The 24,842-nt window shown below is 39.4% G+C and overlaps 1 protein-coding gene across 2 annotated transcripts; it reads left to right on the top strand.

Annotated features, from left to right (window-relative positions):
* The first annotated feature begins 9,830 nt into the window (after positions 1–9,830).
* LOC102222226 (excitatory amino acid transporter 3) lies at positions 9,831–24,041 on the top strand. 2 transcript variants are annotated; one of them, XM_023346867.1, is made up of 3 exons: positions 9,831–10,125; positions 18,164–18,304; positions 22,909–24,041. In XM_023346867.1, the coding sequence occupies exons 1-3, from the start codon at positions 10,032–10,034 to the stop codon at positions 22,944–22,946; spliced, it is 273 nt and encodes a 90-aa protein (XP_023202635.1). In that variant the 5' UTR covers positions 9,831–10,031; the 3' UTR covers positions 22,947–24,041. The 2 variants fall into 2 exon arrangements, 1 of the variants encoding a protein (XP_023202635.1); XR_002753918.1 differs by lacking the exons at positions 9,831–10,125; positions 18,164–18,304 and adding an exon at positions 22,121–22,483.
* The last annotated feature ends 801 nt before the right edge of the window (positions 24,042–24,842 follow it).

Raw genomic sequence — 24,842 nt, 5'->3', positions numbered from 1 at the left:
ACAGACATACAGACATACAGACATACAGACATACAGACAGGAGATTTAGGAGCGCGAGGACAGGATAGGAGTAGGATGGAGCCGGCGAGAAAGAGGAGGATTTCCCCTATGTGGGAACATTTCGATTTGATAAGCCCTAACAAGGTAAGGTGAACTGAACATTTGCAGATGCATTAGGTTTGCTTATGAGGAACTGTATTTTTCACTGTTTCTTATTTTCTGTAAAGGTGAGGTGTTTATTGTGCTCCAAGGAGTTGGGGTACAATAATAACACCTCATCCATGTAGTGTCAAAAAAGAGAACTCGTTTCACTGTCCTCTGCCTGATTAAGCCCATGCCATTTTTCTAGAGTCACAGAAAAACATTATTACACAACATGCCATATCACATGACACTACTATTTTGAGAATAATTACACACAGAGAATACATTCAAACAATATTTTATTATACACATATGTGTATACATAATTTATGTAGACAAATAATTTCGTCCTACACCTTTTATGAAGTTATTCTCAAGAGCCATAATAGACAAAAATTCAATGCATCACACGTGTTAAGATACAGCTGGCTGTGATTATACACCTGGCCAGTAGGTGGTTTCGTGTGCACATGAAGCTTCAAGAAATGAACCCTTTCTCGAACCAGTTGGCTCAAGTGGTTCAATGCCTCATGAGGCTTCATCTCACCATCACTAGCGAGAACTTAGGGCTGAGTCTGACCAACAAGTGGTAGCCATCGAGCGATGACTGGTGGTTCCACCGCTTCTTAAGAAGCCTGCCGCTGGTTACCGGAATCCGATGCAGGTGCGTCAGGCTGTCAAACTCCTCCGCGTAGCTCGTCTCTGGAAAGAACCCTCACTCCAACCTGAATCCTGACAATCTTCCTTTGACGAGTTTCAACTTCTGAAGCAACACATACGTAAGTCAGGACAAGTTCTGCGTAATTTGCCTGTTTTAGTGATTTTGTAGATTAATGTATAAAAAAAGGGCAACATACCATGGTAGACCAATAAAAGTCTTTCTAATTAGTTATTCTCGAGATCTTAATGGGTGTCTTACGGAATCGGATCGTATTTTTACACAAATTTGTAGTTTTTTAAGCTTATCGCATTATTTACTTCCTGGTTCGGTAAAGGGGTCCTAAAAAGCCACGCCCACAGAAACATCTGTCTCTCCCAGATGCCGCCACAGGTTAATTTAGCCACCAGTTAATCTTTAACACGGGCCATATACAGTATAGGCTATGTCATGATTTCCTTCCTGTGGTTGGAGCTTGGCTGTGACTTACTTGTGAAATTGATCCTGTCCACCAACCTTATCTACCAAAGTCACAAAAATCAGCCACTGTCCACCATGAGATAGACAGTCCCGCCAACCAGGTCATCTCTCCATGCAAGTTTTACAACAGTCACTCCATGGTTGCCAACTTAGTGGCTTTTTTCGATATATTTTGCACACACACAAAAAAAATTTCATTTCAGCAAGTCAGGTTTTTTTAAAGATTGGTGATCGGCCAGAAATTGCAGTCAGTGCACCGCTGTTTTCTTTTTGATCTGTCTGCAGAACGGTTGTTTACTGTAATCAAGACCATTATGACAAACAAAAATACATTTAGTAATTATTAAAGAAGTACTTGAACATCTTGACATATTTGACAGAACATTCCTAAGGAAGAAAAACTTGACAATGTTCTCTATTCATCCTCTATATCAGGGATGGCCAACCCGCGGCTCGAGAGCCGCATGCGGCTCCTTGACCGGTTCCATGCGGCTCTTACGTTCATATAGTCGCATTTTGCCAGACGTGCAATAATGACGAAAAGTAGTCAAATGAACTGTCAATTATTGACAACACAGCACGCCATTACTGTTGGCCGTAACCACGCAAAAACAACACAAACAAAAAACAGTCTTTGTTTCTCTTGCAGCCTTACTCTTTCCAGTCGTTTGCCATCTGCTCTCACACAAACCTCCGCTGACCCCTCACTCTCACTCCCCTGGCCCCTCGCTCTCTCATCCATCCTGATGCGTTCGCGGACAATGGGAAATCATACACTCTAATTTTAATCTCTAAACAGCGTAACATCCAGTAACATTTAGCACATACTGTAGGGTCGCTATAATATCCAAGTTTCGCTTCGCTTGAGTGCAATACGGTATTTTCGTCAAATGCGCATGTGCGCAGTTTTTCAGTAAGAGTAAAATCATTTGAGTAAACCTTTCGCGCTCAAAATGGCTGGGAAAAAATGCACAGGAAAACGAAAATATGAAGATGAACACAGGACGTTTTTGACAGAGTGGGAGAATTTATATTTTTTTGTTGAACGTAGTGGAAAGCCATTCTGCCTTATATGTCAGGTGTCCTTGTCGCATTTTAAGGCTTCAAACCTTCAGCGCCACTTCAGCTCACTCCATGCTAACATCGACCAGGAATTTCCAAAAGGGACTAAACTTCGCAAGCACAAGTTGGTTACCTTGAAAAGTCAGACAGAAAAGCAGGCAAAGTTTTTCCAAAAATTTACAAAGCACTCAGAGACTGTAACGCTTGCATCATATCAACTGGCTTGGAACATTGCGCGGGCTGCCTGACCTGGTGCAAAGTGTGTTTGCATTTGTCAACAAACTGAATTTGTTCAAGGCGCACATTCAAAAGGGAAATTTAACACATTTTCTCACTCTACTAAAAGCCAGCGGGCAGGTGACCAGCGCCACCCTGAACAAGCAAAGAGCCAGATATGCAACACTGGTTGAAAACCTGCACCAAAGCTTTGTGGCCCGGTTCCATGATCTACAACTGAAAAGGCCACAGATTACATTCCTTGTCGACCCATTTAATGCTGAGACAGACTGTTTGAAAGCCCTGCTAGTCATAGATAAGTGTGCGGCTGAGTTGGAGATGATTGATCTTCGTGAGGAGGACCAACTGAAACCTGCTTTAAAGGAAGGGACCATTGAGTTCTGGAAACATGTGCCAATGGAAAAATATCCCAATGTCAAACGAGCTGCACTTAAGATACTGTCAATGTTTGGGTCAACATATGTCTGCGAGTCTGTGTTTTCTACCCTGAAACATGTGAAATCGAAGCATCGGTCTGTTCTGGCCAACATCCATGTCAAAGAATTGCTTCGAGTGACAACAACGGAGTACAAGCCAGATCTGAACAGGATTGTTCAAGACAAGGAATGCCAGAAGTCCCATTAAATAACACATGTAATGCACATAATAAAAGGAAAAATGTATTGTAAATTGTTCTATTATTTTTGTTTATTTGGTTAAACAGAGTTTGTTTGCATGAGAAAGTGCACAGTGTTCATTGTTGAAAATGTCTGGCCTGTGGTCTTTGTAGTGTTAAAATAGTGTGTGAAATTTACAATAAATCTGGCTGAGCAAAAGTATGAGTATGAGGAAGGGATGGGTTGATGTTCATGTGTGCCCATGCATATGATGTGGCTCTTTGCGGTAACTTGGTAAAAAATGTGGCTCTTGGTCTTTGTCTGGTTGGCCACCCCTGCTCTATATACTGTATTTATTTATCCTTCTTCATTTCTATCTTTATCTGTCTTCCTCAGCCTTCAGTTCGCCTACAGAGCGAACCGGTCAACAGAGGATGCTGTCTCCATCACTCTGCACACAGCCCTGACCCATCTGCAGCATCCCAACACCTACGTCAGGATGCTATTTGTAGACTTCAGCTCAGCATTTAATACCGTCATCCCAGACAAGCTGGTGCTGAAGCTACTCGAGGTGGGGCTGCCCGCTTCACTGTGCCACTGGATCAGAGACTTCCTCACCAACAGGCCTCAGGTGGTGTGAATAAGTGGCTCAACATCGTCCCCACTGGTCCTCAACACAGGCACGCCGCAGGGCTGTGTGCTCAGCCCAGCTCTCTTCACCCTGTTTACACACGACTGCGTGGCCATCCACCCCACCAACACAGTCGTGAAGTACGCGGACGACACAACAGTAGTGGGTCTCATTTCAGACAACAACGAGACCCACTACAGAGAGGAGATTCTGCAGCTCACTCAGTGGTGTTCAGCCAACAACTTGGTGCTGAACACAGGGAAGACCAAGGAGGTCATTGTGGATTACAGAAGGTCCAGGAGGACGGATCACACTCCCCTTCTCATAGATGGAGAAGTGGTGGAACGTGTGGACAACATCAAGTTCCTGGGCCTCCACATCACTTCTGACCTCTCCTGGAACACAAACACCTCCCACCTGGTGAAGAAAGCACAACAAAGGCTCTTCTTCCTCAGGAAACTGAGACGGGCTGGACTTTCCTCACGGCTGCTCGTGAACTTTTACAGGGCGATGATCGAGAGCATCCTCTGCCTCAACATGACTGTGTGGTATGGTAGCTGCACAGCACTGGAGAGGAAACAACTGACACGGGTGGTGAGAACAGCACAAGGCATTGTGGGATGCCCCCTCCCAGACCTGGACTCCATTTACACAGACCGGGTCAAGAAGAGAGCTGGATCCATAGCCATGGATTCCAGCCACCCGGGCCACAGACTGTTTGTGCCGCTGCCATCAGGCAAGCGGTACAGGAATATATGGACTACAACAAATAGACTGAGAAACAGTTTCTTCCCCACAGCCGTCAGAGCCATTACTCCCTGCCGTCCCCCCCTCCCACACATATCATAACCTCGCAGTCACACATACATATCCCCCACCCCCACACGGCCATATTGTTCTGCACTTTGCACTGTCACATTATCTGTACTTTGCCATAATTGGACCTGCTGCTACTTCTTTGGTGTGGTTGAGTGCCTTTAGTTAATTTAGTTGTATATATTGTTATTATTATTATTGTGTGTTTGCTTATTTATACTGTATATATTTGACCTTTTACACGGGAGCTGCAATGGAAATTTCGTTGAATTCTGTTCAATGACAATAAATGCTATCTATCTATGCTATCTATCTATCTATCTCCCTCTTTCAATTTTTATCAACTGTATCTTTCTCTCTAATTATCAGGCTTATTTCCTTACCAAGCTCAGATAGTCAGGCTGAGTACTTCCCCTCTGACAGCCAAACCTGGTCAAAACTTTTATTCTGTGATGACTGAATTTAGCAGCGTGTCAGGGCAGGACGCACTCAAGCTAATACAGTCGGCCCTTCGCCATATGATTAGAACAGCTCCTCCCGCTGCTGCTAGCTGGAAGCTAAAGTTAGTTCCGCTTTTTTAACTTCACATTGAGCGAGCGGAGCAGTCACATTACTTTTCTGTAACTTTAGCTATTTTCTTTCTGTTTGAATCGTTCTGTTGCTTTTTTCCACTCACTGAAACCCGTTTCAAAGCATCACTGACATTTAGCATCGTTGAAAATACAAAACACAGCTGCGGTGGATGGAGGGTAAATCAGTCACTGAGTTTGGATGTACTCACCAATTGGAGCTGGCTTTCAAAGCGCGATCTGGAGAAGAATCGTTTCTGATGTTTGTAAACCTATTGTTCTGATGCTTTAAAATTAACATCCATATTTTGACAGCTCCCTGCTTTTTGTTTAGCCCAGTAAATTCACACGAACTCATCAGTTTTTACCCAAAGCACAGGATCAATACTGTACGGATTATCCATCGTTGCACATGACGCAGAAGATCGCCCTTCCGCTGCGTCTGAATCTGCAGGCGCCAGATCGGACACAGCTCCAGATTCTGGTGGCACAGTAGAGCCACTGTTAGCAAGGCTAACGTTTTGAGAAGCGGAGAGGGACGGTGGTTCTGTTCCATGTCCAAAATGAGTTTAAAAAACCCTGTTAGCTTGGATATTTTCTTCATCACCTCTCTGTTGCGCTTATCCTTTTCTCTTGTTCCTGCGCTCCGCTGTCATACTTTCTGTTGTCCGCCATCGTAAGAAATTACTCCCTGATGCTCCTCCCCAAAGCATAAGAAGCCTCGAATTTGGACCAATAATAATCAAGCATTCATGATGGGCGTTGGCCAGAACAGATCAGACAGTTTTTCAACAACACTGTCAGAATACTTTTAGCCAGTGACAAAAGTAAGTCATCCTGATCTTATTCATTCACAAAAATACAAAGCATCTATAGGGGCCCCGAAAGCGCCGGGGCCCTGGGCTGGAGCTATGGTAAGCCCATGCTAAAATTCGGGCTTGCACGTTACACCAACATAGTTTCATGTTGATTAGTCTCATGTGAAAGGAGTCAGATAGAGACCATTCACAGTAAAACATGACACTTCCTGTTCTCATTGTGCGTGACTTAAGTGATGTCATCATTTCACCATAGAGCTTTGGAACTGACGTCACTGCGTGTGACGTTTACGTCGCTCGGCGCCTTCTTTTGAGGCCACGGACCAAAACAAACTTTTTTTCCCGGCGTTTTCATTGTGTTACCGACCGCATCGAAGTTGTTTTAAAGGTGGATATTGGATTTTCGCGCTCAGCGGAGTATGGAGCGTTTAGCTAGGGTGACCAGACGTCCTCTTTTTCCCGGACATGTCCTACTTTTCAGACCTAAAAAGATGTCCGGGGGGAATTTAAAAATCCTCCGGGATTTTGGTCAACTGCCTCAAAACACATTACATAGCTTACAGTGCATTGTAGGGCACTGCGCTGCGTGTCACGTAATCCCTGAGCCGCGTCAGTGCGGGCAGCCCTGTTCTTAATCAGAAGATGGCTGCCAGTACGCCAACAACATGCGAAAGCGCAAATGTATGTGGGTTTTCCCGCTTTTAGACTTTCTGTCCAGAAGCCCCCCCCACCCCCCCCGCGCTGCAGGTTGTCCGGGTTTTCCCAAAGTAAAATATGGTCACCCTAGTTTAGCTCAAGGTTGATCCGATTTATGAACGCTAATTACGGCCAGCTGTTCTCTACCGCTCCCTCCTCAAGCGCTCGGAGGTTCGGGGACCCTCAGTTTCCGAACCAAACACTCCTGTAAATAAATGCCTTGCCTTGTGACCAACTGATACATAAACGTGATAATTCATGCTATTACACGAGGCACACTATCCTCTATTAAAATTTTTAGTCATATTCAATATTTTAAATCATTTTAATATTAAATGTTTTCTTCAATAGCTTCCAAATCTTGTGCTTCATTAACTCAAAATCAGTGTGAAATTGTTCTTTTAGACTGTATAGATGAAGCACACTCATCTTTATTACATTTTGACCCCTATTTAATTTTTTTATTTTATATTTTAAAATTTTTTTAACATTTTTTTCTCATTAAAAGTATTGCATCAGATGATCATCACATTTGTTACTGTTCAATTACATAAAATTCTAGGACAGGATCTATGTCATTATATGTTCACTTCTTACCTGAAATATGTTAAATACAACAAATATTTACTTAAAGTGTGATCTGTTTCATAACATTTACTTGTCACCTTTATTGTTTACTCTGAACTGTTTAATTACACATTAAACATTTAAAGATGGACTCTTTCATCTGGTTTGATTGTTTACATTAAATGTTTACTGCAAAATGTCTGATTATATAATTGTTTACTTTAATCACATAAAATGTTTATTTAAAAATAGAATCTTTCATTACTACCTATCAACATGTATGTTTATTACCTGAAATCTTTTAAATATCAAATTTTTACTTAAAATGTGATTCATTTCATCACCTGTTTACATGCAACATGAAGTGCTTGAATCAAACGTTTCATGAATTTTTACCACATTAAATTATTAAATGACAGAAAACAGCCACTTCCAACTGAACACATATTTCAACACAAATAGTTCATGTTCCTCTTCAGAGTGTGCAGCCTTACTGAGCTCCATGGGGTTTCCTCCTCAGCCTCTCCAACTTGCTCCTCTTCTACAGCCTCCGCTGCTGTGTTTTCATTATTTACCTCTTCTGGGGTAAATAATGAAAACACAGTCTCTGTAACTTGTTGATCCACCATGGTTTTGCTGTATCGCCTCTTTAATTGACATGGATGTCGGTCCAATGTTGTGGCGTTTTCCTCGCAGTGACCCAGATCCAGTTTGGATTGATCTAATCCATTTCATACATCAGTTTGCCTTGAAGATGACAAACTGAGAACACACGTCAGTATTAATACTGTAAATTTGATAACACTAGAAAAATAGTTTACTTCACAATAATGGAATAACCTCGATGTCCACTGACAAAACTCGGACTATGCTACATAAAAATATAAGCCCGACCTAAACAAGGTTGACCCACTTAAATGAACTCAACTGTAACTGAACATGAGTACACCCAGACAAAATCATAGCAAAACATTATGACACAACACCAGCAAAGCGAATTTAGACACTCACCAGAATGGACATTTCTGGAGCAAACTTGTAGGTATCTTGGGATGTTGGAGAACGTAATATCAGGACGTCTCACCACTGATACCCGGGATATTCGTCTCCTTTTTGTTAGCTCCGATAGCTTAGCCTCCTCACGTTGTTTACAGGCAGAAAAACAGTGAAACTAAAGTCCGTTTTCCATCTTTTTACCGTTTCGGTCGTGTCATCAGACATTACATCCAATAATGCAGCAAGTTCAAACCATTGCTAAATAATTTTAAGTAACTTAGATTCAAAAATTCAAAATATCTGTGGGACAGTCGTTTTCTCGGTTATGTATATAACCTCACAAGAGGTTATGGCCTCACAAGATGGCGCTCATATCCCTACACCTAGAGCAGTGACGTCACGTTCCAAAGCTCTATTGGGTGTTGTAGGGTATCCAATGATTATCAATCACTGAAAGCTTGTTGCCTCTGTGAGTGTATGTGTAGATAACAGTTTCGTGTTTCATGGCGAGTAGGCGAACTTTGAGGCCTGGCTACGCCCCTTCCGCATGCATAAAGAGTACATTTTTTGATAACTTTTTATTGGCCATGCCTTATGAACAAACTGACCAAGTCTGAACCCGATCAATGGAGATCCCTAGCACGAGTTCCTGAATATTGTCATGAAACCTACAGATAATGCTGATGCTATTTTTTTCAATAAGCTGATCTATATTAATATAAATTCTACTTCAGCTGTCTAATGTTTTACAAAAAGTGAAATCATTTTCCCAATAATCATTTTTTAAGCATTTTTTACATTGATAAATGCTTAAATGATAGTGATGATGGAACAGATCTCTTATTGTTTTGTTGCACAACTTCAAAAGGACTTCACATTTTACAAGAAGCTAAGAGAGTTTTTTTGTCAGGTCTTGTGTTTTGAATTGTTTTGGAGCTTGTTAGTAGATATTTCTTAAATCTTTAAAATGGTCTTTTTTCAAAAGGTCATGAAACATTTGTGGCTTTAAAGAGTTTTATTTAGCTGGACTGAGAACAGAAATCTGCAACACATTCTCACTCCCGATTTCTGACCATGCGTCACATATTGACGCGAAGGGTACTCCCTTCGCTTCAATAGTTGACGACTTGGGCAGGGTCCTTCAGCGTCACATGTTGACGATTTGGGTAGGTCACATGTTTTACGTGGATTATTGACGAGCAGGGTTCTAGAAACCGCTGCCGAACCTTCAAAACCCGACGATTTGGTTAGGGTTAGGGCAAAAATTACGGTAAGGCATAGGGTAAAACCCCTCACGTCACATATTGACGCGAAAGGGGTACCCTGCGCGTCAATATGTGACGAGGACGGACCGTCCGATGCGTCAATATATGACGAGTTGGGAGTGAGAATGGGTTGAAATCTGCCAGTGTGCTGCAACAAACCAAAACCTCAGCCATGTTAAGTTAAATCTAACCGCTTCTGGACCGGTCCATATTTATGTGACCAGAAGTGAGTAACCTGATAAAGGTGGGAAAGGCAGAAGCACCTTGAGTGGGGGAGGGGCAAGTCTCCTCCTTCACAGCGCCATCAGCAGACCGCCGCCTCCTCTGCTGTAGCAACACTGCTCCTTCGCTACCCTCCTCCTTTTCCTCTTCTTCTGCCGTCTGTGCTGTTGATCGCCAGCCTGCAGGAGTAGTCTGCGTCTCCACAGGAGTCATTCCTTCTTCTTGACATTATTTCCTTCCTTAATTTTGGACGAAATCTGGGAGAATTGTGGAGATGATGGGCAGCAAGGAGCGACGTGCAGTGAACGTGAAAGGCTTACTGAGGAGGAACTGGCTGCTTATTGCGACAGTTCTGTCGGTGCTGATCGGTAGGTGAACGGTTCTGTATGTCAGTGTGTCACACTCTGACGCATTATTTCCGCTAACCGTCCTCAGTGTGTGAGATGTGTCTAACCCAGCTCCAGAGCTGTTGTAGCTGCATGCTGGGCAGACAGCCACAGGTTTGGTGCTGGAGGAGACAGCCTCTCCTGTGTCTTGATGAGCCTCAGTCAAACGTGACCAGACTCAGGTGAGAGCGGTTGGTGGGCTATGGAGGGTCTCTTAACAGAACATCTACTGTGGATGTTTTTGGCTGAATATTTTAGCTTTGTCTGTTTTTCATAGGACGCATTGCTCATGATGCAGAGCTTCAGTCAAGGATGCTCTCCATAAATATCACCAGCTAAAGGCAATTTTTTGTCCTTTTTTTGTAATTACAAATCTCAGCAATACTTAGTTAGATTTATCAGACTGGCAGAAAAAAGCATCCCTCATTCATACAATGTTATATAGCATTCATACCTCTGGAACTTCTCATGTGTATTTTATTTAGATTTTATGTGACAGTCCAACACAAAGCATCTTGTGAATGGGATTTGAACAGCTGAGGGACAGCTTCATATTAGTGGACGTGTACCTCATGTTTCCTCATCTGAAATACTTAGTGCCTGCGTAAGTCAGAGAAAATCGAATTCATTATTGTTGATTCATTCATGTTTTCACCAAATCTATGAACCGTGAATGGTGTGTGTGTGTACACACGGTCTTGACCCAAGACCTTTGTGTACATGTGGAAATGCAGTTCAGACAAAAAGGTTTAAATAGATTTAGATTTAAAGTGATGTTTCTTCTAATGGAAATAAATACCTCTGTGTTCATCTGGGCAACAGACTGTACTGGAGACACAACAGTGAAGCTTCAGTTCAGTCTGGAATGAATTTCCAGACTGAACTGAAGTGAAGGAATAGAGCAGACTGTACTTCTTGAGGAAGCTAAGATCCTTCAAGGTTTGCAGCAAGATACTGCAGATCTTCTATCAGTCTGTTGTTGAGAGCTTCATCTCTTCTGCCATGATCTGTTAGGGCAGCAGCATCAGAACCAGGGACCTCAAAGGGCTCAACAGCCTGATGAAGAAGGCTGGTTCTGTTCTCGGGACGATTGTGGAACCTCTGCAGATGATGATGCAAAGAAGGATTCTTCATAAAAGCAAGAAAATTATGGACAACCCTGACCATGCTCTTCACAAAACTGTCTTGGGAAAACAGAGTGCCTTCAGTCAAATGCTTCTTCAGATTTACTGTAATACAGACTGCTGCAAGAGATCTTTCCTACCAACAGCCTTTACGGTCTACACTCTTTGAAGAATTAATGAGTTACAAAAACAATTAATTTCCTTTTGGGATTAATAAAATATTTTTGAATTTGAATTTTGTCACCACAAAATAAACCACTATAAAACCTGTGGAAACAAGTAATTACAAGAAGACTTTGCTTGCTGTGATGCCAATAAAGATTTTTTCCACTGAGTATAAAGAAGGGTATGAATATTTTGGTTAAAGCACACCAATTATATAGCAGAAGCTAATTTTAACTTAAATTCAAATTACATCTACCCTTGAAAAACTACAGAACCCAAATTTAATTTCAACATTGTAATTTACATGTGCTATAATGCGTTACATTTGTCTTGTTCAATACTGTACATGCTCCTCTATGTTTCCTGTTTGAGATCAATTGTATGGGGGAAAAGGGAGAGAATGTGAGGAGAGGAACTGCTGCAAGAGTCTCCACCCACTTCAAAAATAAGAGCATCAATATAAACACTTGAAAAATTCTTAGTAGTCAATTAAATCAAAACTTCCAGACAGATGTAAAACTTTATTCAGGGGAAAGTTTACACAACAGACAAATAAATGAATGCTTTAGAACTTACCTGGAAAAATTGGCTTACGGGACTCTTAAGTGCTCTTAACGTTTTCAAAGACAACAAAAGTGTTAAAGCACTTTAAGAAAAAATTAGCTCCACTGCCAGTGCAGTAGAGCAACTGCTAAATAAATACTCTCTTTTAAAATACTACAACTATATATTTAGATAGGGACCCGTTTTCTATTCATTTTAACAGTCATACAGCATTAAAACAGTCTGATTAAATACCAGGCTAATTTAAATCATTGAACTCTTGGCTTTCTGGGCTTATTTTCTCTGATTAAAAAAAAAGCTGAAATGCATTAAAGCTCTCTTGTACTCTGAACTAGCCTGGATGTAGATGGTGAAGGGCCAGATTTAGATATCATTGTTAATTTCTGATATTTAAACTTTTGCTTTAACTTATTTAGATTGACATGAAACGGTTAAAAAATGAAGCTATGTTTGGTTAATCAGTGTCTTCTTTTAAACTGACTGCTGAATTAGCAGACTAGGTGGACTTGAAATGGTATGAGCAGCAGCTACTTTATAACTGACAGTTGGAATAACTTTTTGCCTTTTTGATGTTTCAGCTCAGGTATTTTATAACATGTCTAACTCAGCATGTGACTATAGGTAGGGCTTGAACTTTCATAGAAAGAAAACAATATGAAATGTTATGGCAATTTAAGTTTTTCCATGGAATGTATGTGAAGGTTAATAAATGATCAGTGTTCTAAATTCAAACACCAGTTCTCTCTTTTCTTTCTGTTGTCAAAATGTGAACCTGAACTCCCTCTTAAAAGTAAGGGTGCACTGATCAGTTTTTTGGGTGATTACAGATCTTTAAAAAGCCTGACCTACTGATTCCAATTTTGGCCAATACCATTTTTTTGTTTGAAAAGTTGATAAATATAGTGACAAAGTTAGCAACAATGGGACAATTATTAACTGCCTACATGCAGACGTGAGCTGGTGCGCGGGTCTGTCAGTCAGCTTCTCTCCGAGCAGAGCAGAAAGCGACAGTGTTGTATAGTAACGAAGTAAAAATACTTCACTACTTTACTTAAGTATATTTTGGAGTACTTCATACTTTCCTGGAGTATGAAAATTTTTGATGACTTTCACTTTTACTTCACTATATGTCCGAACTTAATTGCGTACTTTTACTCCGATACATTTTCAATGTGTGGTTTAGTTACTCGTTACAAAAAAGCGAGAGAGAGAAACGCAAGTGTTTTGACCCCACCTACTGATTAGCAAGTAGCAAGTAGCAAGCAGGCTACCGAACAAAGTCGGTAGAACTACCTGCCTGGGCTTGTTCATCACCACCAATAGGATACACCTGTTTCGCTTCTCCCATTAAACACAAAGCAAGTCTTGCAATCAGCAGCAGACTGCAACTACGTCGGACACGGCTCCAGGGGAACCACCAGCTGGTGATGAGAGCCCATGGCCTTATTTAAACACAATACACTCTTTCGTGGGTGTTAAAGATTCGTCGTACCGCATGCAGTTTATGTTATTCCTGCCCGAAGATGTGGAAATTCTATCTTACAAAAAGTCCCCGTCCAACTTGAAGAAACACATCGAGGTAACGTCTTATGAAATGGTTATAATCCTCCTGTTTCAGTAACTATAGCTTGGTCACTAGACACTACTGTATTGTGAAATCTTGACCATAAATGAACTTTGTTTGGCATTGTTTCAGTTCCACACGTGGTGTATTTAGCTGAGGCCTAATGTTAACTGTAGCAGGCTACCTAGACTCCTCTGTTCAAGGGGGACAGAAGCCATAGCGATAGCAATTTAGACTAAATTTAACGAATATAGGAAAGGCATGCAAGTTCAAAACCAGGTTTACAGATGCCAATAAGCTGCATTTCCCTCCCAGTTCTTTTTTTCTTTTGCATAATGACCAGTTGTGTGCACCACCTACTGACTGTAGGATTGACTGATTCATTGATTTGTGAAGTAGAGTAATCGTAACAGCTCTTTTTCTTCATGTTGGCCGCATTTTCTGTACTATTTATTTTTCTCATTTTCAGCACTGACCTTACTTGAAGGGAAAACTTAAGGCTTACAAAAACTTTGTATTTTCTGTCCTGGAGGGTATACTAAGAAGCTGGTTCAGTTGTAAAGCAGGTTAAGTTAACCTTGTGCTATAGGTAAAGCACCTAATTTTCTTAACTAAATGATGCCTGCAGGTATATCTATTAGCAGGTTTAATTTTGCCTGCACTTGGTTGTGTACATTATTTTAAGTGTATTTGACAAGTTTACCAAAATATAAAAAATGTCATTCAAACTGCATTTGCTTTGTTTTACTTTTTACTTGTACTTTTCATTACATTACTTGAGTACATAAATTTTTTAAAGTAAGTACAAGAAGTTTCAGATACTTTAAGACTTTAACTCAAGTAACATTTCAGTCAGTGACTTCGACTTTTACTAAAGTCATATTTTGGAGAGGTACTTATACTTTTACTTGACTCTGAGATTTCAGTACTTTATACAACACTGGAAAGCGACAGTCGCTGACTTTCAGACCTTTGTGAAGGAAGATCAGATTTAATTCAATTTAGTTTATGCAGCACCATTTCATAACAGATGTCATGTCAAGATCAGTGGATAAAATCGATTTCACTTGTAAATGATCGCTGATCTCCCAAAATTAAGGAAATCAGGGTCGATTTTTTTGGTGTACCCCCACTTAAAGGTTTGGTCAGATTTTTGTAACTGGGATTCTGTTGGGAATTTATGAGTAATTATTATTCTAAGCTACAATAATAAATGCTGTTAACAGCTTTTAAAAACTCAGATAAAATTTACCTAGATGTTAATTTGTGTGGGGCTAAGACAAAATTGTTTTCTATCTTGTTAAAGCATCCTTAGTCAAAAATATCACATTGTGATATGAGAACAAGATTTCGTAAACTGTTAAACCACCAACATATTAGACTGTTATTCACAGTTAAGATCACAATTATCCCCACTGCTAGATTTCTATTTTAGATTTTTTTATCCTGTTTCTGATAAGAAATGAGACAGGCATCTCTAAAAAAGATAATAAAACAATGTATCAGTATCAGTCCTCTTGACTTGATAAGGCACTATACAAGGACATAGTCTGTAGTATGGTCGGTGGAGTTGAGGAGGCAGAGGGAGGGTGCAAATCCTGGGAATATGAAGAGGAGCAGAGAATGCATGAGGGATATTGATCTTTTAAGTAAGAGGGTACTTTACCATGTGGACAATGAAAAGAGAGCAGGGAAATTTTGTAAATGATCATAATAGCAATGGGAAGCTGGTGGAGTGTACAAAGAACAGTGGAGATGTTTTCACGTTTACACTCTCTTAAGGTTCCTGTGAGCATTGTTCTGAACATTCTGTCATTTTTGTGTGTCCTCCCCAAAAATTCCCAAAGGCATGTTTTGCATGTTTTCTCTGCTATTCTGATTATTTATCTCTGGTGATGAGCTCAGTCATTTAGGCAAGAGCACCTCTTTACCATCACCCTAATCTTTAGCTCTCTCCACAGATTCTCAATCAGCTTCAAGTCAAGACTTTGGCTACATCCACTCTAAGCCATTAACATTACCTTCAGTCAGAATAAAGCAAGTTGGCAAAACTAAAAGAAGACTTTAAATCTGAATCTACTTGGGGAATAAATAGTTTTGGGCTTAGCTGTGGACAGATTGTTTTTAACACCAAGTCTGATGGAAGTTAGCTTCATGATCATTCTAAGAGCAGTATGCTGTATATGAGTTGTTGTGAAATGGGAAGATTCCTGGTGAGATCATTATAATCTTCTGTAGATCTTATACAGCAGAGATACACTTTGTGATCCACTGCTACTATTTAACCTTGATTTTTCATACCCAAGACATTTCTCCCAGGCTGTTTCATTTACTAAACCATTGAAAGCACACCGTGCACAGATTGGTTCAGCAGCATTTTGATCCTCGGCTTCATTTTAAATGCGTCTGAAGCCGTAATCAGAAATGTCTTTCCCAGAAACTGTGAACGTAAACACAAATATGTTTTTCAGGTCAAAGTTGTTTCAAAATCCACCCCACTCATAGTTGATGTTTGAAGTCATCCTGACTGGGCCGGGGGTGGGGGAAACTGTTATGTTGTAAAGGTGTTAGAGTAAATCATTATAGTGGACATAATTACACAGTAATCAGGGTTGTTAAAATCACAGGGATCCAACATGTATAATGCAAAGTAGTCAAAATCAGAACAGACCTGCAGTCAGGTGCTGCAATGAAAAACACCAACTTGGAAGAATTTGTAATATTTTTCCAAGTCATATTTGTAATATTCTGAAAAATTTGCCATCTAAAGTTAATCTTTCTGGTCCTGTTATTTCTTTCTAAAGTTGTTCTTAACCTCTTTAAAGCACTTTGCGTTACACCGTGTTGTTGGAAACATGCTCTATAAATAAAGTTTGATCAGTAATACAGTTACTTCACAGGAAAATATGACCAAAATATGCTGTTTAGCATTTCTAAGAACTGTCTATTGTGCAACATGATTGACTCCATTCATTGAAAATCCAGTTAAGTGTTGGACAGACACAAATGGATACAGTAGCTTAGCATGAAAGAATACTGCTGACAGACTTGAAAGGATCCTGGATACGGAGAGAAATTAATCAAACATGTAGCTAAGCAACAGAACTGGTACATAATCACAATGAGAAGCTGAATGGCCACAATCAGATAGACAAATAAATATACAATAATTAAATAAAATATTTTTACCATTTCCAATTTTCTGTTTAAAAATCATTTATCCAATATCATACATTTTCTTTATGTCTTTTATGGTTGTTGATCACAGCTTATTTATACCCTTTTCATTATTACTTCGAGTTCAGTAAAAATCACTCATGGTTGCTGTGGCTACAATGAGCAGTTGTCTGCTAGTCTCACTGACTGAGATACTGAAGCTCAAGTTGTCAATCCATTCTAGTCTAGTCTAAAATGCTGGACTAGAATTCTAGTCCGGCATTCTAGAATGCTAGAATGGCCTAGCATTCTACTCTATTGTTGTAATAATGTGTGTGCTGAAAGGTGACTTTGACTCTTAAAAGCACTTTACATCGCCAGTGCATCTAGAAAAGCATAATTTAAGTACAGTCCCTGAAGGCCATTAAGAGTACAGTATAGGCATACGTTTTGATGCACAAATGTGAATAATTCATATTATGCTACTAATTGTGTCAAGAAAAAAGATTGTATTTTGTATTTTTTTTATTCCCAGATACCTAAAAGGTCACATTTGGATAGTGTTAATTGCTGTATATCACGAGAATGAACTGGGTTTCTTCAGGTACATTCACGCACCAACCCTATTTGGTCTGCTTTAATCAAACTCCAGTTTGTTTGCCGAGAAAGTCTGGTTCTTTTGGGGAAGTGTGATTGCAAAACTGAACTCTGATTTGGATTAAAAAACCAAACTCCGCCTACAAACCTAGGTCTTGTTCATTTGAAGTAAACTCTGGTGTGAATATGTGAATGCCAAACAGACCAGAGACCACTCCAGAAATAGTAACCAGATAACAGCACAGGGGGCATTCTAATCTATTGCTAGCAGGAGAAATAGCTTGTGGTTTTCAGCTAAAGAGAAATCCTACAACCACTGAAATATGACGCCACTCCATTTTTGTTTGCATTTTCCTAACAAAAGTAAGAAGTTTTGTTTAGTGTCTTCAAAGATTTTCATGTCAATTCAGTGACTCTTAGAGCAGCGCCAATACAGACGAGGAGGTGAAACAGGTTTTTCAAAACTTTTGGCTCATTTGACAGTGCAGTGTGAAAGTGAACCGCAGCAGCTGAAATGTAACACCTGTTGCAATTTTGGGCCCCAATTGAACTGAGTCTACCGGACAGACAACCTTAAAATGTGGTCATATTGTTGGTACAGTTCTCAGAGGCTAGTGTTCTTCAGCTTTTAAATGCATCTCTGCTTCAACAGAACAGGCTCGTATAATAGGGTCATTACCAGGTCTCTGTAGAACAAGCTTAGTAAATGGAAACAGAAAGTGAAACAGGATTGGAATTTGACACACTTGGCATAGGTGAATAAATGTGTTTTTTATTAAAACATTGCAGTTTTTTTCAGGTGAACATGAGCTGTCAGAAAAACTGAGAAATTATCGATCTGATGTTTCAGGTATCAGTTTGGGCGTTGTGGTGAGGGAGTATGCGTCCCTCTCCCATCTCCACAAGCAGTATTTCGGCTTCCCAGGAGAGATCCTGATGCGAATGTTGAAACTGGTCATCCTTCCACTCATCATTTCAAGTATGATCACAGGTAAACTGACGGTTATGTGTTATGAATAGCGAGTGTCTTGGTTTTACAGATTTTTTTTTTCTGTTATAAATATGAACAGACTTTAAAAAGTCAACTTGTTTGTTTTTAGAAGAAACTAAAAGCTACTTTTAACATTTACTGTGAACATAATCTGTGCTGGACACGAAACATTTCTATTTATGAATAGGAGACAGACTTGGTGTCTTTTTTGCTTGAGCACCACAGTTATCACAGTTTGGCCTGATTTAGCACTCAGATGAAAAGAGGTGGAGGTGAGGTAAACATGTTATGGTTCTTGCAAATTAATTGACTGTTTATTTCTATAATTCTTTAGTAAATATCAATTGAGGTAGTTATCTTTACACCTATAGAATAAGGAGCTAGAATCAGCACACAGCTTCAGGTATTAAAGCTAGAAACCAGTGATCAGGCCTGGAATCTGAGTGTGCTACATAACACAGTTACAAATTCAGCCTTCTACCATTTCCAGGATTAAAGGACTAATGTCCCAGCAAGATCTTGAGAAACTCATCCAGATATTTATCTTTAGTCACATTGATTACTGCAATAGTGAGGTCCGGTCTGCCTAAAAAAAAATCAATCCTCCAGCTGCAGCTGATCCAGAACACTGCTGTCTGCGTTCTCACTAAAACCAGAAAGATAGAGCACATCGCCAATTCTAAAGTCCTTCCCGGAATGTTTGTATGATCAGTAAATGTGTGACCCTATTAGAAGGCAAGGTAAAGCAAGTATTTCACATGTAGCACCATTTATACACAAGGCAATCAGCCCATTAAAGGAAAGAGAAACAACTGTAGCAAAACATAAAAGCATTGCATAAAACAAACAAATGTAAAAATAGATATGAGTAGGTATAATAGAAACAAATGTTTGATTGAATGTTGAACAAAAGACCTGGGGCCTCATGTATAAAGCGTGTGTACCAAAAAAATGTGCGGCGCCTTTTTTACGCACAAGTTGGCAAGGATAAAAATGAACTTTGCGTCAAAGTTTGCATAAATGCACACTTTTTCCCTTGCATGAAAATGTGCGGCAGGCATGCTAACTTTTTCTGTAAATAATATAAAACTACAAAGCATCAAAACTCACCTAAATACACTGAAATCTGACTACATTCAGTGTTAATTAGACCACAAAGCATCAAACCTGATGTTGTTTTCATGGTTTTAATATTTTATAATTTAAACGTAAACGATGAAACTAAACCGCATTTATCCACAGATGTAATGAAGACTGAGGCTGGTTTGGATATGGATAAACAATCACTCCAGGGTGTTGGGTTAGGACAGCTGATATATATGTTTAGGTGAGTTAGTGAAATAAGAGAATGTCTGAGTCCAGAATTGAGCTTTGCTTGACTTTAATTGGCTCTTGAGGTTCCTCCATACATATACAGGCACGTTTGGGTGGGTGATAGCGTGTGTGTGGTTTTCTATAAAGATAAACAAATACAAATTATTAGAACTTGCCTGTAAATACTGTCACAAATAAACCAAATGTCTACAAAGTGAATAAAAGTGTTTAAACATTACTATAAACTAGCAGCTGGTTAATATCTGAATATGAGAACGTAAATAATAATTACACATACATAATAATCAGCCCTGCTAATAATAGCATCACATGATAAAACATACAAGAGAAATAAGGCATTTCAATTGGAAATGGTAACATGAATAACAGCTGCATCTAATTAACCGAGCTTAATAGCTTAATGCTAAACGGCTATATTTTAGCTCTCAAAAATAGGAGTAAATCACACCCAGTGATGGCATAGTTACTTTGAAAATGTAACTTTAATCAAATAACTGATTACTCATTGAAAAAGTAACTCAGTTAGATTACTGACTACTTGATTTGGAAAGTAACTAAGTTACATTAAAAGTAACTTTTTTAGTTACTTTCAGCAGCTGCTAACAACAACGATGTGAAAATTACATTGATCTTTGCCAATACTTAATTGTAAGCTATTTTATAATGGTAACATCAACAATGTGTCTCCACTTATAAGGTTGAACTGAAGGGGAGATTTTTTAATGGTTACAGTACAAAAAAAAAAAAACGTCAGTAATTTGTGCATGTTTTTGTGTGGTCCACTATTTTCTGGAAAACTCTAAGAAGGATTTTAACCAGGTTGTGCGTTACGGCCCTGCGTTTGGTGTCAGAGCGCAGCGCTCCTCCTGCGGCTACACAATTCAGATGGCTTCTGCACAGATTTGTGACACTTATCTTAATATTAATAATTATAATGGCGTTTAGTTGCACAACTTTACGGACTCATTTCCAATTTTCTGGATAGCTCGACGTAATTCACAGGTAATATATTAACTTGACATTAACAAAGACACAGCGGGACGGATCATCCGGGAAATGGTGGGGAGGGAGAGCCTGACTTAAACTAATTGGAGGTCAGACACATTCTGGTGTTTATGTCTGCTTATTTCCAAGCTCAAATGAGCAAGTTCACGTTCAAAAACGAGCCCAAAAAAGCACAACCTCATTAAAACTCATTAAATTTGCTAGCGACTTAAAAAAATAAAAATAAAAAAAAGCCCACAGCCTCTTATAAAAATCGGACTTGGCGATCAGTGATGTCAGTAACGCGTTACTTTGTTACTTTGTAACGCGTTACTGACGTCGGACCACTTTTTCAGTAACGAGTAATCTAACGCGTTGCTATTTCAAATCCAGTAGTCAGACTACAGTTAGCCTACTTATCGAAATCACTTTGCGTTACTGTGCGTTACTATTTTCTTTTGTTATTTAATCGTATTTCCTCTATGCGTCTTGTCGAGTGTCCGACGTCTCTATGCTACATAAACGTAAACAATGGAGGGAGATGCGCATTTTGTTGGTGGAAAATCTGGAACTATTTTGAGTTTCTGTCGCCAAGTCCAATTATTATAAACGGCTTTGGGATTTTTTGTGTGTTTTAAGTCGCTTGCAAATTTAATAAGTGGCGGGTTGCGCCTTTTTGGGCTCGTTTCTGAACGTGAAGTTGCTCATTTGGGCTTGGAAATAAACAGAGACTCATAATAAATCAAAAATAGGTCCGTCATTAAGGTAGTCTTAGTCAGGCTCTCCCTGTCCATCATTTCCCGGATGATCCGTCCCGCTGTGTCTTTGTTAATGTTTTTTTTTTTTCAATTTTTTTTTTTTTTTTTTGTCTTTGTTAATGTCAAGTTCATATATTACCTCTGAATGACGTCGAGCTTCGCGTTGCGCTCCAGAAAACTGCAAACATCGAGACTAATTTGAACAGCGCAATAAACGTGAAAACAGCCACGATAAACATGTCCGTAGTTGCCAATAATTATAATGTCAACTTAACGCCATTATAATTATTAATATTAAGATAAGTGTCACAAATCTGTGCAGCCATCTGAGTTGTGGAGCTGCAGGACGAGCTCTGCGCTGCGCTTTGACACCAAAGGCAGGGCCGTAACGCACAACCTGGAGGTTGGGGGGATTTGTGGGGGCTTTTAAATCCTTCTTAGAGTTTTCCAGACAACAGTGGAAAACAAATTAATCACGTTTTTTATTTGTACTGTTGTAACTATTAAACAATCTCCTCTTCAGTTCAACCTTATAAGTGGAGACACATTGTTGATGTTACCATTATAAAATAGCTTATAATCAGTGTTGTGTAGTAACGGATTACATGTAACTACGTTACGTAATTTAATTACAAAAAAGAGTAACTGTAATTCATTAGTTACAATGAGAAAATATGTAATTCAGTTACAGTTACTTCCGAAAATATTAAGAATTACAAATTTAGTTACATTTAAAAAAAAAAATGAACAAAAACCTTTGCGAAATATGTAATGATATTTTTATTGCTTTGCGCCCTATATCGCCTTTTCCCGCTACGGCTCCTTGTCTCTATCATATCTGCCAGCCGCAATGCCACTCTGATGTTCCATCCTGTGCTGGTGGAGCCTCCTGGAGGAACAGCAAGCGAGCGAACGGTTCCATTTCAGCTCAAGCAGCGCATCAAAAATGACAGCCTTCCAGCACTGGAAATATAAGGAGCATTTCATTTACATATGTGAAAATGGCTCAAATTTAACCGTGCAGTGCAAGAAGTGTTTGCCGGCTATCAAGAACTTGTCCACGTCGAAGCAATCTATGTCAAACCTGAGGAAACATTTAGAGGTAAGTGCAACTCACTGATAGACGAAGCGTATTGTTTTAAGAATATTTGACTGTTTGGTGTTGATGCATGACAAACGTTGGAATCTATTCTTTCCCATGAGACATTGTATGCAATGTGCTAGTGTTATGGTTTTCATGATGAACATAAAGTAAACTAGAAAATTCCTGAAGAAATTTAACTGGGGCCTGCCAAAGTGTGCCCGTCGGTTTGGACCCAGCGTTCTGATGCTAAAAATTAGCATCAATGCTAAGCTTAGCTAAATAGTAGTCACTAGCTTGTGGAATTTTATAACATGCTTCGCAAGTCAGTCACTACTCTCCTTATGCATTGGTATGGACAGGCCCCAATTAATGCTACTTTGAACATATAATTATTAATTATAGTATATTTTTCTTCTATCTTTTTTTTCTCTCTCTCTTTTCAGAGGAAGCATCCAGGCGTTCTTCTGAAAGGCACGTTTAGTCCATCTGATACTCGGGAAGATGACCTGGCAGGCAGTTCTACCCCAGCAGCTACTCAACCCCCCTTGAAGCAAGCAAGGATCACACCACCACAACCATTCTTGATGCACTGTGTTGTGCCGTGTTTAATTTTACAAGCAAGGGTGTGCAAAGAAAAAATCAAGAAAAATAAAATGTGATGTAAAAGTCTTACTTTGCTTATTTATTACTAAACTAGAGCACTTCATTGTCATTGCACATGTATGAAGTAATGAAATGCAGTTTGGCATCTAATCAAGTGCAACGTGTGCAGATTGTACAGCATGCAGTATTTAGAGATAAAATGCAGTTATTCACAGCTAGGGTAAGGAAAGGTGGTTGATAGATATGTGCAGCAGAATAAATAAATTACCCCTAGGGAAATGCATGTATGTGCAGAGCCACTGTAGATAGGGCTATACAGGTGCGAATTGAGGAGGAACACTGTACAAATGTTGGGATGGTACAGTAAGGTATGGATAGAGGGGAAGGAAAGATTGGTCTTTGGGAAGAGTTCAATAAGGTGACCACTGTAGGAAAGAAGTGGTTTCTGAACCTGCTTGTGTTAGTCTGCAAACTGCGTAAATGGTAGAGCCTGGGGGAGGAGCAGAAAAGAGTATGGCCCGATGAGAGGAGTCTGAGAAAATCTTACATGCCTGGTGCTGGCATCTCTTCTTGTGGACCTCCTGTGATTGCCTGTCAGCAATTCCTGACAGGCAATCAGGAATTGCCTGATTCCTGATTGCCAATCAGCTTAGTGCTCTTTTAAGGTTCCCACTCAGTTCTCAAAAATTAAATGTTGAACATGGGTCAATACTCATTAAAACCTCAAAGTAATCAAAAGTAATTAGTTACATTACTTTTTGAAAGTAATCGAAAAAGTTACACTACAATTACATTTTAAACAAGGTAACTTGTAACTGTAACGGATTACATTTTTAAAGTAACTTACCCAACACTGCTTATAATTAAGTACTGGCAAAGCTCAATGCAATTTTCACAGGAGGCAGAGCGTTGTTGTTAGCAGCTGCTGAAAGTAACTAAAAAAGTTACTTTTAATGTAACTTATTTACTTTCCAAATCAAGTAGTCAGTAATCTAACTAAGTTACTTTTTCAAGGAGTAATCAGTAATCTGATTAAAGTTACTTTTTCAAGGAGTAATCAGTAATCTGATTAAAGTTACTTTTTCAAAGTAACTATGCCATCACTGTTGGCGACAGAAACTCAAAGTAGTTCCTGTTTTTCTACCAACAAAATGCGCATTTCCCTCTTTCCTCCATTGTTTACATTTCTGTCGCTGCTGATATTGCCACATAAAAACGGCGATCACTCGATAAGATGCGTAGAGGAAATAAATTTAAATTCCAAAAGAAACACAAAATGATTTTGATAAGTAGGCTAACTGTAGTCTGACTACTGGATATGAAATAGCAACGCGTTAGATTACTCGTTACTGAAAAAAGTGGTCGGACGTCAGTAACGCGTTACTGACATCACTGATCACACCAAACGACCATAATATTCAACAGGACAAAACCGAACTAAATCACCAACAGTATTACTTACATTTAATGGACGCACACAGTAGAAAGAGGTAATAAAGGAAGTCTGTCATAAGAACCGCACTACTTAATGCTCAGATCTATAAGCAAGAGGTAGCAAATATGAATGAGAAGCCACCCAGTGGTGGAAATAAAATATTACATCTAAAACACCTTGATAAAGAAAAACTAAACTAGAGGTCTGAAAACAGATAATTAACAGTCTTTTGTACAACACACAATAACCTAACACGCACAAAAAATAAAGAAAATAAAAATAAAAGGATGTGAAAGCCTCACTCGAATGTAAATAGTACTTTTCCGCAGTTTTTGTCTC

Source organism: Xiphophorus maculatus, chromosome 14 (genome assembly GCF_002775205.1).
Source record: "Xiphophorus maculatus strain JP 163 A chromosome 14, X_maculatus-5.0-male, whole genome shotgun sequence".
NCBI lineage: Eukaryota > Metazoa > Chordata > Actinopteri > Cyprinodontiformes > Poeciliidae > Xiphophorus > Xiphophorus maculatus.
Note: the sequence above shows the minus strand (reverse complement) of the source record. Positions and strands in the feature narration are given on the sequence as shown.